General features: G+C 39.1%; 1 protein-coding gene across 4 annotated transcripts in view; it reads left to right on the forward strand.

Annotated features, from left to right (window-relative positions):
- ADGRD1 (adhesion G protein-coupled receptor D1) overlaps positions 1-15310 on the forward strand; it is a 500100-nt gene that overhangs the window by 237460 nt on the left and 247330 nt on the right. For all 4 annotated transcript variants that reach the window (XM_066603414.1, XM_066603418.1, XM_066603416.1 and 1 more), the window contains 2 exons: positions 5128-5189; positions 8731-8854. In XM_066603414.1, the coding sequence (XP_066459511.1) occupies positions 5128-5189; positions 8731-8854 (186 nt within the window). The remainder of the gene's footprint in view (positions 1-5127; positions 5190-8730; positions 8855-15310) is intronic.

Here is a 15310-nt window from a genome sequence, read left to right on the forward strand (position 1 = left end):
CAACCTGAGCATTGTCTCAATCTCACCATACCGTGCACATCTCCAGCCCCTTTACCTTCTGAATCACCCCATTATTTATAGTATGTAAGCTCATTGGAGCAGAACCCTCACCCCTATGTTTCCATCAACTGATTACTATGTACCCGTGGTTTTGTTTTTATTCCGCCTATCTTGCAAGCGTTGTGGAATATGTTGGTGCTATATAAAGATTATTATGATTATCGTAGTACTTATTTTTCTGTTTCTGTGCTGCTTCTTTGACTAAGAACCAGGAAGACGTGTGTGAATGACTGCTGGGAGCTCTCATGCATCTTCTAGTTCCTGCAGTGTAGGGAAGAAAGAACAGAGCTGCTGTTGAATGAAGGAACTCTGTTCACTGCACCAAAAGGATATGTCTGTTTTCTGACTACTGACTTTTTCTGTGCCATTAGGATACAAACACAAATGTCTAATGTTTGATGGTTGCAGGCCACACAGAATGACAGAGAGGGCCTCATCCACCCCCAGGCTGTGCACTCAGGGTTTAAACCTTCAAATAGTAACAACAGCATCAATAACCATTTGTGATATGCCTTTCTCACAGGGACATAAAGCACAGTTTGAGAGTAAGATGATCAATTTGTTATAATGCCCTGTGTAGAAAGCAAGTGTCTTATCTTCCCTTAAATGTCAAACTGAAAAGCCACCTTTTGAGTCTTGTTTTAACCTCCTTACAGATTACCCTGAGCTCTGTTCCTTCTAGAGGAAAACAACATTACTGTTTGGACAAATAGAGCTTATTCTGCTTCAAATGGCAGTAGATTCTTGGCTTTAAAATGAAACCAAAAACATGTCTATAGCACTGGTAGAACCCAAGCTCATCTGTTTGAAATGGAATTGGGAACACTGAATTTACTCCCGTCACAATATGTCTGTGTGCAGAGTGTGTGGGGGATTATAGCAGGGAACGAGCAGGCAGCAGAGAACATCTGTCATTCAGCTGCCTGTCACCCTACCCCATAGGAGGGGTAATATAGACTTTTATAAATATTATCAATCCCCCTTCTCAATGAGGAAACATATTTTGTAGACATTTATAGCTAGAGATATATTATTGACTCCTAACTTTAAGGACAGTAGTGGTATGCCTGGCCATGCTGGCTCTGGATTATTTTACCTAATAGTAACATGTACTGTTAACTGCAAACAGAATTGGTGATAGAACCAAGTCCTGTAGTAATTTGATGGATTTGGTGAAGAGGATAATGAGCCAAGAGATACTCTTCTGAACCATACCTCTTCTTAACAGAGACTGGACAGACAAAACAGAGACTGAACTTGACATCAGTCTGGGATGATTTAGTGAATCCTGCATTGAGCAGGGTTTTGGACTCGATGACCCTGGAGGTCCCTTCCAACTCTATGATTTTATGACCACTGAAGAACCATTCTATCAATTCCATAAACCTGCTTAAGTATATTAAGATGTCATGGTCAACTATGTGAAATGCTGTTAAAATCAGAACAGTATAAGGATAGTGTATTTGCATGTCTCTTGCCATGAGCAGGTCATATTTTCTAGAAAATAATACTTTCCATTTTTGTACTAATATATATGTCCACCATATCTCCATGTAACTGTATATAAAGAATTAGCCAGCATACCTCTATATAAATCCACCCACTTCCACTTAATGACTCCATATATCTTTACTGCATAAGATGCTGGTGTTGTTGTTTCCTTTAATTGCTAATTGTATTTATGAAAATGATGAGAATATTCATGTTATTTTTATTTCTTTCTAACCTTCCACGTGTATGTTAGCAAGATGTCTGGACAGATGGAAGGGAATATGACACTAGGGTCACGCTACATAGGGTTTGTTTGCTGTCTGTAACCAGGAGACACATAGATCTGCATAGAAGTTGTGAATACAAATCTGAAGGATATTTTCAAGCTAAATTATTTACAGATTTGCTTTTTTTGTATTTCAAATGCATTACAAAATTGACAAAAAATGTTGGAAAGGTAATCATAGCCTTTAACAGTACGATACACAATTTACCTAAAGAAAATCAGAGACCGTCTGAGGGTTTCTTGCGGCAGTAATATGAGAGATGGCTTCAGAAGAAGAAAATCTTATTAGAGCATTCTGTAGCCATGTGTCCGTAAAGAAAGAAGTCTGGAGATCTTCCCAATCTGCTGATATGTAAACCTTTCCTAAAATCTGGTATGGGAAAGCCAATTCTGAATGAAGCTAGTGGGATATTTATTGCATATGATGACCATGACCAATGCACTAGACTTGAAGTTGTATTCCTTCCACATATTTGAGTAAGTTCAGTGGACTAAAAACACCGTTCTTTTCCCATGACAGCAAGTGGAAAGCTTGCTGGTGTTGTTGTCATAAAATCAATGACAAGAACATAATCAGAAGTAGCTCACAGATGAACTTTCATGCTCAGTTAAACCAGAGAAACATATTATTTTAAACAAAAGCCAATTTGCTCTCCATGGAGTGTCCGCTCATGGATTCTCTTAATAGGAAACGATTGCAGATCAATGTTTTTAAATGAAAAAGTTCTCCCCTGCTTTATCCAGCTGCAGCTTTGTTCTTCTGACATATTTAGCACTGCCACACTTCCTACAATCACTCTTCGTACAATGCCAACTCTCTGACAAAGTTGTTTGGGGAATAAAAGAGGTTTCGTCTGAATTCATTGTTTGAAAACTCAAGAGATGTTATTGTTTTATTCATCAGTGGCCACCAGTTGACCCTACAGTGACACTTCACGACTATGATAGCCTTCTTTTTTTTACCATCAAAGCCTTAGGGCTCATGTCCACGGGCAAAATGTGATTTAAAATCCGCAGCGGATCTCCCGCGCGCGGATCCGCATCCCATAGGGATGCATTGACCACCCGCGGGTAGATAAATACCCGCGGATCGTCAATAAAAGGCATTTAAAAAAAAATGGAGCATAAAAAAATCTGGACCATGCTCCATTTTCATGCGGGTCTCCCGCGGGGACGGCTCCCGCGGGCTTCTATTGAAGCCTATGGAAGCCGTCCGGATCCGCGGGAGACCTAAAATAGGAATTAAAAGCATTTACTCACCCGCAGCGGGCCGCGAAGCTCTGCTCTTCCTCACGGCCGCATCTCCCTTGCTTTGGCTCGGCGGATCTGCCCGGCGCATGCGCGCGGCACGTCGACGACGTGCCGGCGACGTGCCACCGGCGTCAGGAATTCATCCGCCGGCCGAAAATGAAGATCCGGCCGTGAGGAACAGCTGACCTTCGCCGCCCGCTACGGAAAGGTAAATGCTTTTAAATTTCTATTTTCAGCGCTCATGTCCGCGGGGCAGGAGGGACCCGCTGCAGATTCTACATGGAGAATCTGCAGCGGATCTGATTTTCCCCGTGGACATGAGGCCTTAGTGTTGATCCCTTGTTTTGATCTCCAGTTTAATATAATCAATTGTCTAGATTACATTCCTTCAGTATAAACACTATTTATACAGAAGAAGCATTTGCTGTGCAGATTTTATATTCATGCATTGAAAATTCCCATGGACTGGCATTTACAACCAAATTTTCTCACTGAAGGCAAACATATGCAAATACATACTAGGGGATTAAGCTGGTCAGTTTATGGTCCTAGCGAGAGAACTGCATTGTGTATACACATAAAACAACATTAACAAAGCATCCTAGTCTGAATTGAATTTCTAAGGGAACCATACTAACTACTGTGTCTTTCTCGTTATTAATTGTAACCGTGGAAGGTAACTTTGTAGTAGATGATGTAAAGAAATTAAATAGTCTCTTTGCTGTTACTATACAATATAGTGACACTGGTTCAAAGGACCGTGGAGGACTTACCCATGGCAGACAATCTTTGCATCAGTTTTTATACATCAGTTTTGACACCTTTCATATCGTATAGTGGACAAGAAGAGAATATTTGACTTCTGTATATTATCTCTCTCAATGTTATATTCCGAATACACCCTAAAGAAAAAGAAAGAGAATGTCCAATATATATTCTTGAGTTGTTCTCTTTTATCAATTCATTTTAGTCAAATTTAGATTATTTTCTATAAAGTTTCTTCTGCGAAGAGAGATCTTTCTATTAAAGCTGAGTGCTATATAGCAACTATTAGAGGTTGGTGCAGGTTTTGAAGTGTATTATTCATGCTAAACAAGGAGCAGCTATTGATAAGAGTAATATAATTCTATTTGCTATAAATGTCTTCCTTTAGAATTCATTCTTGGCTTAAAAAACAAGAAAAATAAAAAAAAAAATACAGAAAACTTCCCTATGTGACCCTAGCCTTACATCTGGATCCCATTCAGTATTCTCAGACTTCTGACTGATGTAATCTGCGTACTTATATAATAATACATTCCACGCTTTTGAGATTAAGCATACACATTACATAGTAACATAGTATGTTAGGCTGAATGAAGACAATGTCCATCTAGTTCAGCCTATAAGCATAGCTAAGAATATTTGCCGTTCAGGGCTTTAGGAAAGTTAAGCATTAATGGTAATGATTTTGCTTATAATTAAGATTTCTTGGAAAAAGATATTCCCATGAAACAGCTGGATATAATTTTTTTATAATTAAGACCGATTTCACATTATGTTCTGTGAAACCAGCACTGATTGCATCCTGGTTTCCATCCTTGATGTAGAAAATTTCATGGGAAAAGAAATCAAGACGTGTTTGGTGTTTTCCTTCCCAGTTTGAAAAACTCATCTGGATGGAAACTATGTGAAACAGATACCAAAGAGGTCTCCATCTCACATGCTCTCCTCTATGGTGCCATCCAGGCTCCTTCCTGGTTTTCGTCCTCCATGCAGATAATTGCATGGAGACTGAAACCAGGTTGGAACAAGTGCTGGACTGCTAAAAAATGGTGTGAAAAAAACATTACCGTAAGACACCCAGATCAAAATTTAGTAACAAAAATTAATGAGATGCATTTCAAAGTCCTTTACATAAGCCAGTTACTTTGTTATTGTGAAGTAGTGCAAAAAGGCAAAAAAGAAAAACATTTAACAATAATAGTTTTAGAAACTCTATAATATCTAGACATATTTGTCTGCTTTGTTTCCTAAATATGCTGTTCTTTATTTTGCAGCCCCATCCGGCCGTCAACAATAGTAACCATGTACACCTATATTGTGCCTTTCTGGACTTCAGGTTAGTGGTCAGTCGATCATCCTTTTTATGTTACTTATTTGAGTACTGATTTTCAAGTGGGCAACTTGTATAAATAACTCCCATTAGCTCTACTTACTTATGGGGGCATCTGTACTGTTGAATTTACTAAGACTTCATATACATGGATCTGTGTTGTAAGGACCTGTAATACAGCACCCACAGCCTACTGTGGGCTCATATTGAACCACTATGTTCCTCCCTTCCATTTTATTAGATGGTTACATATGTTATTTCTTATGATCTGATATGAATTTATGAGAAAAAAAACTATCATGCAATATCACATGGCATATTACCTGCAACAGAAAACCAAGTCCCAAGACTAAAAATTAGGAAATCCAATACCAACCCTGACATGCTTGTTCCTGTAGGATTATGCTATCAGCTGAAAGCCACCATTGTGATCCTGATAGCAGCATCCACCTCTATGAATGCTATCCCTTTCAGACTACCACTTTTACTCTATTGGCAGTATGGGGAAATCTCTTGTCTGAGATTGTTTAGTACATAGTTCAGACGGTGATGACACTCCCCACCAACTGCCCACCTATATGGGAGATCCCCAGGATGACTGTCCAGTCAGGAGACTTGGCAATTACTTCAGTGATATAGAACCATAATAAGAACCCTTTATACATTTACAGTGTCCTAGACTATATACAGTACATATAAAAAGCTTCCAGCCCCTTTGGGGAGCATTATGACTTTATTTTTTTATAGGAACAGTAAGGAGCCAAGAAGTCTCTAAAACTTTCAGAGTAGGTAAGAACCACTAGTTGCTGCCATAGTAACTGACCTGAAAAATACGTCAAAGTAGTGAAACTAATCAAGACAAAATGAATCTACATAGACCCATTTTAACACATTATTCCGTGGAAAATAACTTTATGTCTGCAAGACTTCGTGTTGCTAACAGCTGGTCACACCTATAAAAACCTTGAAATTAAGGTTCTGATAAGTCATTTTAGATGGAGAGGTGTTCATTTATATGCATCCTTGAAATGTGTTTTTCTTGTCAATAATTTCTTACTAATTGGCCTCAAGCACCAAGAATGAATTGGATGAAACATAATTGCATAAAGGAGCAAAAGCACACCCAACAACTTCAAAAGTAACTACACTTTTTACAAACTTTTGACATGTCAAAAGCTTTGATTAGTTGAGGTCCAGGTGCAGAGACCCTGCTGATCGCCAAAATGAGGATACTGCAGCTCTCACCTGATCACTGAGCCCCTTTGGCTGTTTTCGTTGTTTGCCATCTCTTCTTGTCTGCTAAAGATAAATGCACAGAAGTCTAAAGACATCTTCTGCAGACTTTTCAGTGTGAATTCCACCTCTACGAATCACTGCAAAATCCACCTCTTTCTGCCTCATGTTTTGCTTGGGATCTGTGTGCAGATTTTGCCCCATCCATGGGCAAAATCCACATGCGGAAATGACCAGAAAACGCTTCTGAATCCTGCACATATACATGGCAAAAACCACTGCAGCGGCGGATTGGCCACAGTTTTAAGAAGAAGAATTCACACGGACAATTCTGCTGTGAATCCCGCCATGTGACCATTTCAAGGACCATTTCCTCTCTGGAAGACCTAGCATGTCTATGCATTACACCAGTATTCCCCAACCAACCTGTTAGGAGACAAAGCAACACAGGTATCTTAATAAACAGTGCACACTAAAATCAAACTTGATCCACAGTTCATTGACTGATATTGAAAAAAAATGTGACGACAGTATTCCAGTTCCAAGTCCCTGCATCAGGTATGAAACACTGGGATAGGCACCTGGAAACGGTCCTGTTGTATTCCAAACCCCCCTGGTACACCTGCCGTTTGTAATGAAATACTAATTTATATGAGTCATACTATGTGGGATATATGTATACTAGGATTGCCATGTTTTTATTATCTTATTAATTGGATCACATTTTTCACTGAGGAACATGTGTAGTAAATGTCCTTAAATATGGTGGTAAATGCATTATTGTTATGCTTGTGAAAAGCTCATTTGGAACTGAAACTCATTCCACATCTATTCAAATAAAACATTTACATTTCCGTGAGTAGAAATAAAATCGCAGCATGTTCTATTTTTGTGCGGATTCCACATGGACAGCTTCCATTAAAGTCAATGGAAGCTGTGTGACCCACGGCCCATCTGTAATTGACATTGCAAAAAGGGCACGGGTACCCGCATCACTGCCTAGCAATGGGAATAATCAAAATTTTTTTTAGAAAAAACCTGTTCTGCGCATGACTGATGACCAGCCGTCGCGGTCATCCGCAATACAGAATAAACCAAATACACAGGGTTGCCGGCCGTGGTCAGAGCCAGATTCCAATGCGGGCTCCCACATGTGGAATTCGACCCATTCGTGTGCCACCAGTCCTAATAAGAGAACTAGGAACTGGAGGGTAGTCCTGTAGGTTTCTACAATAGTGTTCCCCACCCTGTTGCTCAGAAATGCTATGCCCTTAACAGTAGAGTAGGAGCTATACAACTTAGTCAAATCTAATAGACTTGTCCTTTTTGAATACCTAGTGCGGCTTAATACCACCTCTTGCATTATAAATTAGCTTGCGAGCTAGAAAAGATTGAGTTTTTATAAGTACCATAGTACCATGTAATGCTTAATTTTCCCTGCGGTGGCGCTGCAGGTAAAAAGTAAACACTTATGATCAGGTTTCCCTGCAAATTATAACTGATCACTGTGACATTCCAGCAGCTAGGATCGCTATGGTCACCTTGCCATTAGCCTGGCTCGAGGACAAGCATATTACAGGTGCATTTCTGTGTTTGTAATACAGACGTGTGTCCTAGCCCGACTGGGGGAGTTTACTAAGCCAGACTCAGACTATCATAGGTCCCTGTGATACTTCGAGTTTTTGTCAGTAAACCCCGCGGTTGGGCCAGGGATATATATCCGTATTACGGATGCAGAAATGGGCCCGTAATATGCTACTCTGAAGCTGGCATTTTTAGACCTTTGTAATAAAAAGGTATAAAGTGGACAACCCCTTTAAACTTGAGAATCTCTGTTTTTGCAGGCAACTGAGCCTTATTCACATATAGAGGTTTTTCCATAGTATGGTTGCTATGGAAGATTAGGGTAGTAGTCAGATTTCATCAGTGAGATTTTATTAACGACTATGTGGATTATTGGTTGTACCTATGCAATATTTTTCATATTGATATATGTTCTTAGAACAGTGCCATTTATAAAGGCGTGACAGGTAATGTGCTATTTACAAGTTTTTTCAGGCTGGTTTCTGCCACACAATTTGTGCTACTGTATCCTTCCAATGCAAAACTAGACTCGATTTTTGTCTTATGACTCTTCAGACCTGTTATTTTTTGCTACCGTACCAATACCCATATCAAAAGTTCTAAAATATGCGCCTTGTAATCTGTAAACCGTTCTATACTTACTTTTGATATTTTGCACTGTTCTCAGTTTCTGTTCTTCATCATTGATATACTACATCCATGTTAACACCCTTTTATGCTTTTCTTGCAGCTCTGGTTCAGGTATTTGGTCCAATGAAGGATGTATTCTTGTAGAAGGAAACTTGAATTTCAGTGTTTGTCGCTGCAATCATCTCACTAACTTTGCCATTCTAATGCAGGTTGTTCCGGTCGCGGTAAGAACACTTTGATGTTGTTTACAAAATTGTATGCTATTTTCCACAAAAAAAAGAATGCCTTAGATGTTAATGGGGCTGCATACCTGTCTCTCTCAAAGCTGCAATTTTCCTAACAAATGGGTTTTCTATTAAATACTCTTGTTTGGTCTCCTTGAGATTTGGTAGCATTGCATGTGCATATATTATATTTAAGTACATGATGTGAGAGTTACAAGGTCAACGATAAAAAAAAAACTCATTTAGTTCCATAGAATAAAATAGGAATTAAAAATCATACAAAAGAACTGTCAACTCTGTTCATGGCAAATAAGTGAAAGTTCAGTGATGTGGTTTTCTGGTTCAAGCATATAAACTGTATAATGATTGTATAACTAGTAGTGTCCGCTGTCTATCTCCACCTGGATGAAAATATTTCAGATCAATTGTTAAGGTAAAAACACATTCTATGGAAAGACCAATGGAGCACATTAGTTAGATATTGTATACAGTAAGTGAAGAGACAAATTCATAAAAATGACAAAACTTTAGTAGAAGTAATGAAAAAAATATATAATAGTGCATTCATATTGAAGGTAAACTGTACACCAATACCACATCTGCCAGCAATTATAATGTTGCCACAAGATAATGCAATGAGATCATATATAACAAACATATACTTTAACTAGAGATGAGCGAGCATACTCGCTAAGGGCAATTACTCGATCGAGCATTGCCCTTAGCGAGTATCTGCCCACTCGGGAGCAAAGATTCGGCTGCCGGCGGCGGGCGGGGAGGAACGGAGGGGAGATCTCTCTCTCCCTCTCTCCCCCCCGCTCCCCCCTGCTCGTGGCCGCAACTCACCTCTCACCCGCGCTGTCAGCCGAACCTTTTCTTCCGAGCGGGGAGATACTCGCTAAGGACAATGCTCGATCGAGCAATTGTCCTTAGCAAGTATGCTCGCTCATCTCTAACTTTAACCCATTAGAATCTACAGCATCAGACTAGGAGTATCTCCAACATAATTCTGAATCTGAAACTCATAACTAAGTATGAGATAAGGCCAATATTCCTTACGTATTAAATGTACTCGATCATCAACCGTATTAACTCGAGTATTAGCTGACCCAAGTATAAGCCGAGTCAATAAGTTTTACCACAAAAAACTGGTAAAACTTATTGACTTAAGGATAAGCCTAGCTATACTCAAGTATATACTAGATTAAAAAAAAACAAAACGCAGTACTCATCACCTCTCAGCCATCGTCTGTGTCCCCGGCGTGATGGTCTCCCCACTAGTGTGGCAAGCTGCTTGAGAATTCTCCCCACTGTCATCTCTCTACCCCCAAAATAAGCCCTAGCTGCATAAAAAAAGAGAAATATATTACTTAAGAGACTCAGAAGCTCTGCCGGAGAACTTAAAACAAGTGATGGGGAGCTTCGGGAGAAGTGCGGTGGAGCTAGACAGCGCCTCTTTTTTTCTTTTTTAGGTAGTTAGGGCTTATTTGGGGATTTTTACATTTTCTACTGCAAAAGTTGCACCGCACGAAAATTGTATTTTCATGCAATGCAACACATAGGAAGGCTCCATAGGGAAACATGGGCTAAAAAACCTCGCAAATCGTGGCAATATTTAGCAACCCGCAATTTTTTTTCTCGCAATGTTGCTGGCTACAAAACGTCACTAATTTGAAGGAACCCATTAGAAAGCATTGGCTTCACATACATGTGATTTGTAGCACTGTCGCATCGTGGGAAAATCGCTTGATCTTGTTACCCGTGTGAAACTGTCCTTAAGCAAAATAAAAAAATTCTTCGCTGTGGCCTTGGAATATGTATTATGTATAGGGAATGATAGAGTGGAGTGTTTAGATTTAGAAATCATAGTGGTGGAGAATGCAATAGAATGTAATGTTCCTCCATTAGTTGGATTCAATACACAGCTGTGATCTGCTATGCCTTGGTACACCTGGAGGTATAGACACCGGAAAAAAACGCATTACCTCGGTTGGTGGGGAGTGCTGATATCTGGCATGGCTTATTTTATTGACTTACCCACATATTTTCATTTACTCTGGCCACACATGGGAATAAGGATGACTTATAGGATTTACATGATTGGGCGGATTTTTTCGGTATGCAATCAAGTTATTTTATATCCTTGAAGCAGTGATATAAAGAGGCAGGGGAAATTCGGATATATTGCAGTTGATGAAATTTCATCTGTTTTATGTGTATGGTTATTTTTTATCTTAGGCCGCCTGCACACGGGCGGAAATCCCGCGGCGGGATTTCCCGCGGGATTTCCGCCACTGAAAGTTTGCATAGGAGTGCATTACAATACGCACTCCTATGCAGACGGCCGCGGTTTGGCCGCGCTAAATCTCGTGCGGCAAACAAACCGCGGCATGTCCTAGTTTTTTGCGGGGCTCGCACTCACCCGGCCGCCGGCTCCAGTCTGCGCATGCGCCGGCTGCGCGGCAGCCGGCACATGAAAGAGCCGGGGCCGCCAGGCGCGGGTGAGTATGCGCTCGTCTCTGCAGGCTCTCGGGTCGGGTCCCGCGGCGAGAATTCTCGCTGCCGGATCCGACCCGCTCGTCTGCAGGCGGCCTTAGAGTGCACTTTAATACATATGTAATATATAATATTTAAGTGTTGTGAAGCACAGGCATATTATTGCAAGGGCCCCATGGTTGATATGTTCCTGTGCAATTATAGTGAATATCATTTTATTTATTCTATGTTTTATTATTAGGGCTATATATTGGGTTGTGTATTACTAAAAGGAGCAGCTTGAGAGCGGTAATTTGTTCACACCAAAAAACACTGCTTATAGCTTTTCAATATACCCTATAGACTTGCAGCTAATATATGGCCAAAGCTTTTTTTTGCCTAAAGAAAGCATTGAAAACCACCACCAATGTGTAGATTTTTTTTTAATTTCCCTTAAACGACACTATAGGAAAGCACCGTAACAAGAGCTTTTTCACTCTAAAATCTTAAGAAAACAGAACAGTTGAGAAAAAAAACTCAAATCAACCTTGATTTAAGTTTCCTGTGTAAAATCTGTTTTCCTTTCCTTCCCGTTATCTTGACATATGATCTTTTGTAAAGCTTTTCTGCCTTTCATTTCCAAGATCTTTCTCAAGTAGTCTAATGAGAGATGAACTTTTCTATCTGTTGGTTAAAATTTCAAGTGGCGGGGCCCTCACATCCACCTACTGTCAGTTTTTGGAAGAAGGTCACTGCCTTAAATATATTTTCCTGACCTTATACAAAAAGATTGACAGGTTTCCATGGAGATGCCAATCATTTCCCTTGGCATTCCTCCAGTACTACAAATGTGTTCAGTTGAGATATGTTAAAGGTATAATGTTGGAATGTTCTCTGTGAAATACGGATGTCTTGTCATCAAACAGAACTCCCCCATAATTCTGTGCCGGAGGGGTTGTTCCGGTCTACAGAACAGCAGGATATGGCTTAGGTCTTTTGATCATCTTGTATTATCTTGTTCATCCATGATGAGTGCCTTTTGATAGGTAAGATCTTTTTCCCAGAAAGGTCACAATGATTGGCTTCAGTAGACATATGTTACTGGAAGTCTCATTTGTGTCAAGATACAGCTCTACTTCTAGGGTTTAACAACAAGAATAAAAATAGTTATTTTAAAATATCACAGCACTGTGGGAACTGCCATATAATAATTTCATTCTCACAATCCGACTTAGGTTCTAAATATAAGGTAGCTATAAAGCCAGATCCTGATGGGAAAAATAAGCTGGTGGTCGACCTGTAAAAACAATAGGGAGTTAGGAAATGTAATTTCCATGTGGCATGTTTTAGGATTTCACATGATGAACATTTACGAATGCTCTTGATTCATTTGCTAACATCTAGCGTAAGTAATCTGCTCTCTTCGCATAAGCACTACAGTGTTCTTCGAAAAGTAGAAACCATTAAATTGACAAATTTCTCCATATAAATCCAATATACAGTGCCCAATTCCAAGAAGCCATTAGTAAAGCTTTCTAATTAGCATTACCTTACCAACTATTATAACTAGCATATTTTATAATCAGACGGACTGGTTTTATGTGCTACAAAAAAAAAAAAAATTCCACAAATAAAAGTTTCAAATTCATCTCTAAATAGTATTTGTTCCAAAATGATGAGATAATTTTTTTTTTATTATCACTGAACTGATTTCCCTGATTTATTCCATTTCATTAAGCATATCCTATGCATGGCTAATCATTTTGTATAAAAATGGAAACAATAATCTTAGAAATATGACATCACTGTTGAATATTTTTGGCTGAAACATTTTTGTCTTTTTTTTTCTCCTCCTGATAAAGTAAAAACTCAAAGAAAACAATTACACATCTTTAAAAAATCCTAAATGATCTTTTCTGCGGCTTTTCCTTTATTGATGAGATGATGTGGTAGCATTGCTAATTCAAGCCAGTCTTTGCTCTGTGGCAGATTGTGCAGCACTGGGAATACGATTGCAGAGACTCTGGCTGCTATTTCCATAGTTGGCAGACTTTAATTTAATCACGGGGATTATGAAGTTATTACCCTATGTATTCACCTGCATGTTTAATGATAAGTTATTTGGGGAAGTTTGTTCATGGCTGTCTACTTTCAGATCTCCATAAAATTCATATACTCCTGCCAAAGTCAACAATGTTTTTTCTCTTATAAACGGCTCTGCATAGCTAATAGCAGAAGTCTCCGATAAGTTAATTTGCATTTTTATTAATGTGACTGAATTGTACTATTTCTGGTTTCTAGACAGTTAATCTGTTCTTAGTAATGCACTAAAAAGCAATGACAAAATATTAACTCTTTCATGAAAAAGCCTTTCAATGCCTAAAACAAACTTTTATCTTCTGAAATGACACATTGTAAAGATTCATATTATTTTTTATAGTATGCTTGAGCTTAAATTTTTCTTGTGACATATGCGAGGCTTTCATATGATAAGAAAATTGAACCATTTATTTTAAGTTTTATTAAGAAAAAATAGACTGACGTATGAAAAGAATGGTAATTCTCTTGTTTTTCTTCTTTCCTTACTTTTCCTTTGCAAGTGAGTGGTAATAAGGTTGAGAAAACCTGTCTTACCCAAAAAATAACCCCTTCACCCTATCCATGTATCATGATACCAAATATGTGTACTTTGGGTGGTGTGATCACCAGCCAACATGGGCTTGAAAAACATAATACAAATAATGACAATCCTCATATGAGATTCCTTCAAAGCATATGTATAGGGATTGTCCAGAAATTCAACAAATCGGTCATCGTCCATGCAGCCTGTAAAAACCCATTTTAGGATGGAAGAATGCATCTCTAGACTGGAGGGAGAAGGGGCAGGGCTGGTGGAGGAGACGAATGTCACAGTGTTTGGGCCTGTTAGGCTGAATGCTAGACCTGGTAGGAACAAACATTTTGCATTAGGCTTTGCCCCTACCCATGGCCCTATCTCTGGTCCCACCTACTTTTTTTTTCCAGTCTAAAGATGCATTTTTCTTTTGTAGGCTTGATTTCCACCAGCTGTATGGACAGCAGCCATTTTATTGAATTTCTGGCAAGCCCTTTAAAAGCCTGTTTAAGATCAATCACGTTTTGCATAAAAACAACATCTACCCATAATGATCTCAGGTGACAAAAGGTGAAAGTTTATAAAATTCTCAGCCCATTAAGGTACATAAGTAGCTGTTAGGGTTTATTGTGCCTTTAGACACACCCGTTTCATCTCAAAACTAAATATAAATTATTTTTTATCCATCAATTCTACTTTCAGATGGGCCACCAATGCAGCCAATTACTGGTTCATCTTATGAGGCTGGAGAACAGTTCCCACTGTATTATGAAAATAAAAGACTGCACCCTACTGAGGTGTAAGGCATTGCCATGTTTTGGAGAATTTTATGCCAACCTCTATAGTCCCTCTAATGAAAATTCAGTCTCCAATGTCTTATGAACCTCATATTTCCAACTTTATTGAAGGAGTAAGTAACGCTGTTAGATGTCCCTATCACTCTAGAGGATGTCTAGGAGGCTATCCAAAATACAGCATTAAAAAAATCTCCTGGACCTCACAAGTGATCTATAGACCAGTTAGCTCCATTATTCCTCAACATGCTACAAAAATTCTTGAATAATAAAAAAAATAATAAACCTCCTTTTGGTAATAGGTAAAGTCCCCTGGTGCACGCACCGAGTCATGACTGACTACCAGGGTGACGTGGCATCGTGACGTTTTCTTGGCAGACTGTTGTTCTGTGAGGTGGTTTGCCATTGCCTTCCCCAGTACAATCCTCCTTTTATGATACCACAATTTTATTATTATTGAAGCTTGGCAAAACTCACCTAGAATGTAGCTCCTATTTACCAATGTCATTGGTTAATGGCAGTCATAAAATATTATGCAAAGTGCTGGCTAATAAACTAAACCACATCATCCTG

The sequence above is a fragment of the Eleutherodactylus coqui genome, chromosome 5 (genome assembly GCF_035609145.1).
Source record: "Eleutherodactylus coqui strain aEleCoq1 chromosome 5, aEleCoq1.hap1, whole genome shotgun sequence".
NCBI lineage: Eukaryota > Metazoa > Chordata > Amphibia > Anura > Eleutherodactylidae > Eleutherodactylus > Eleutherodactylus coqui.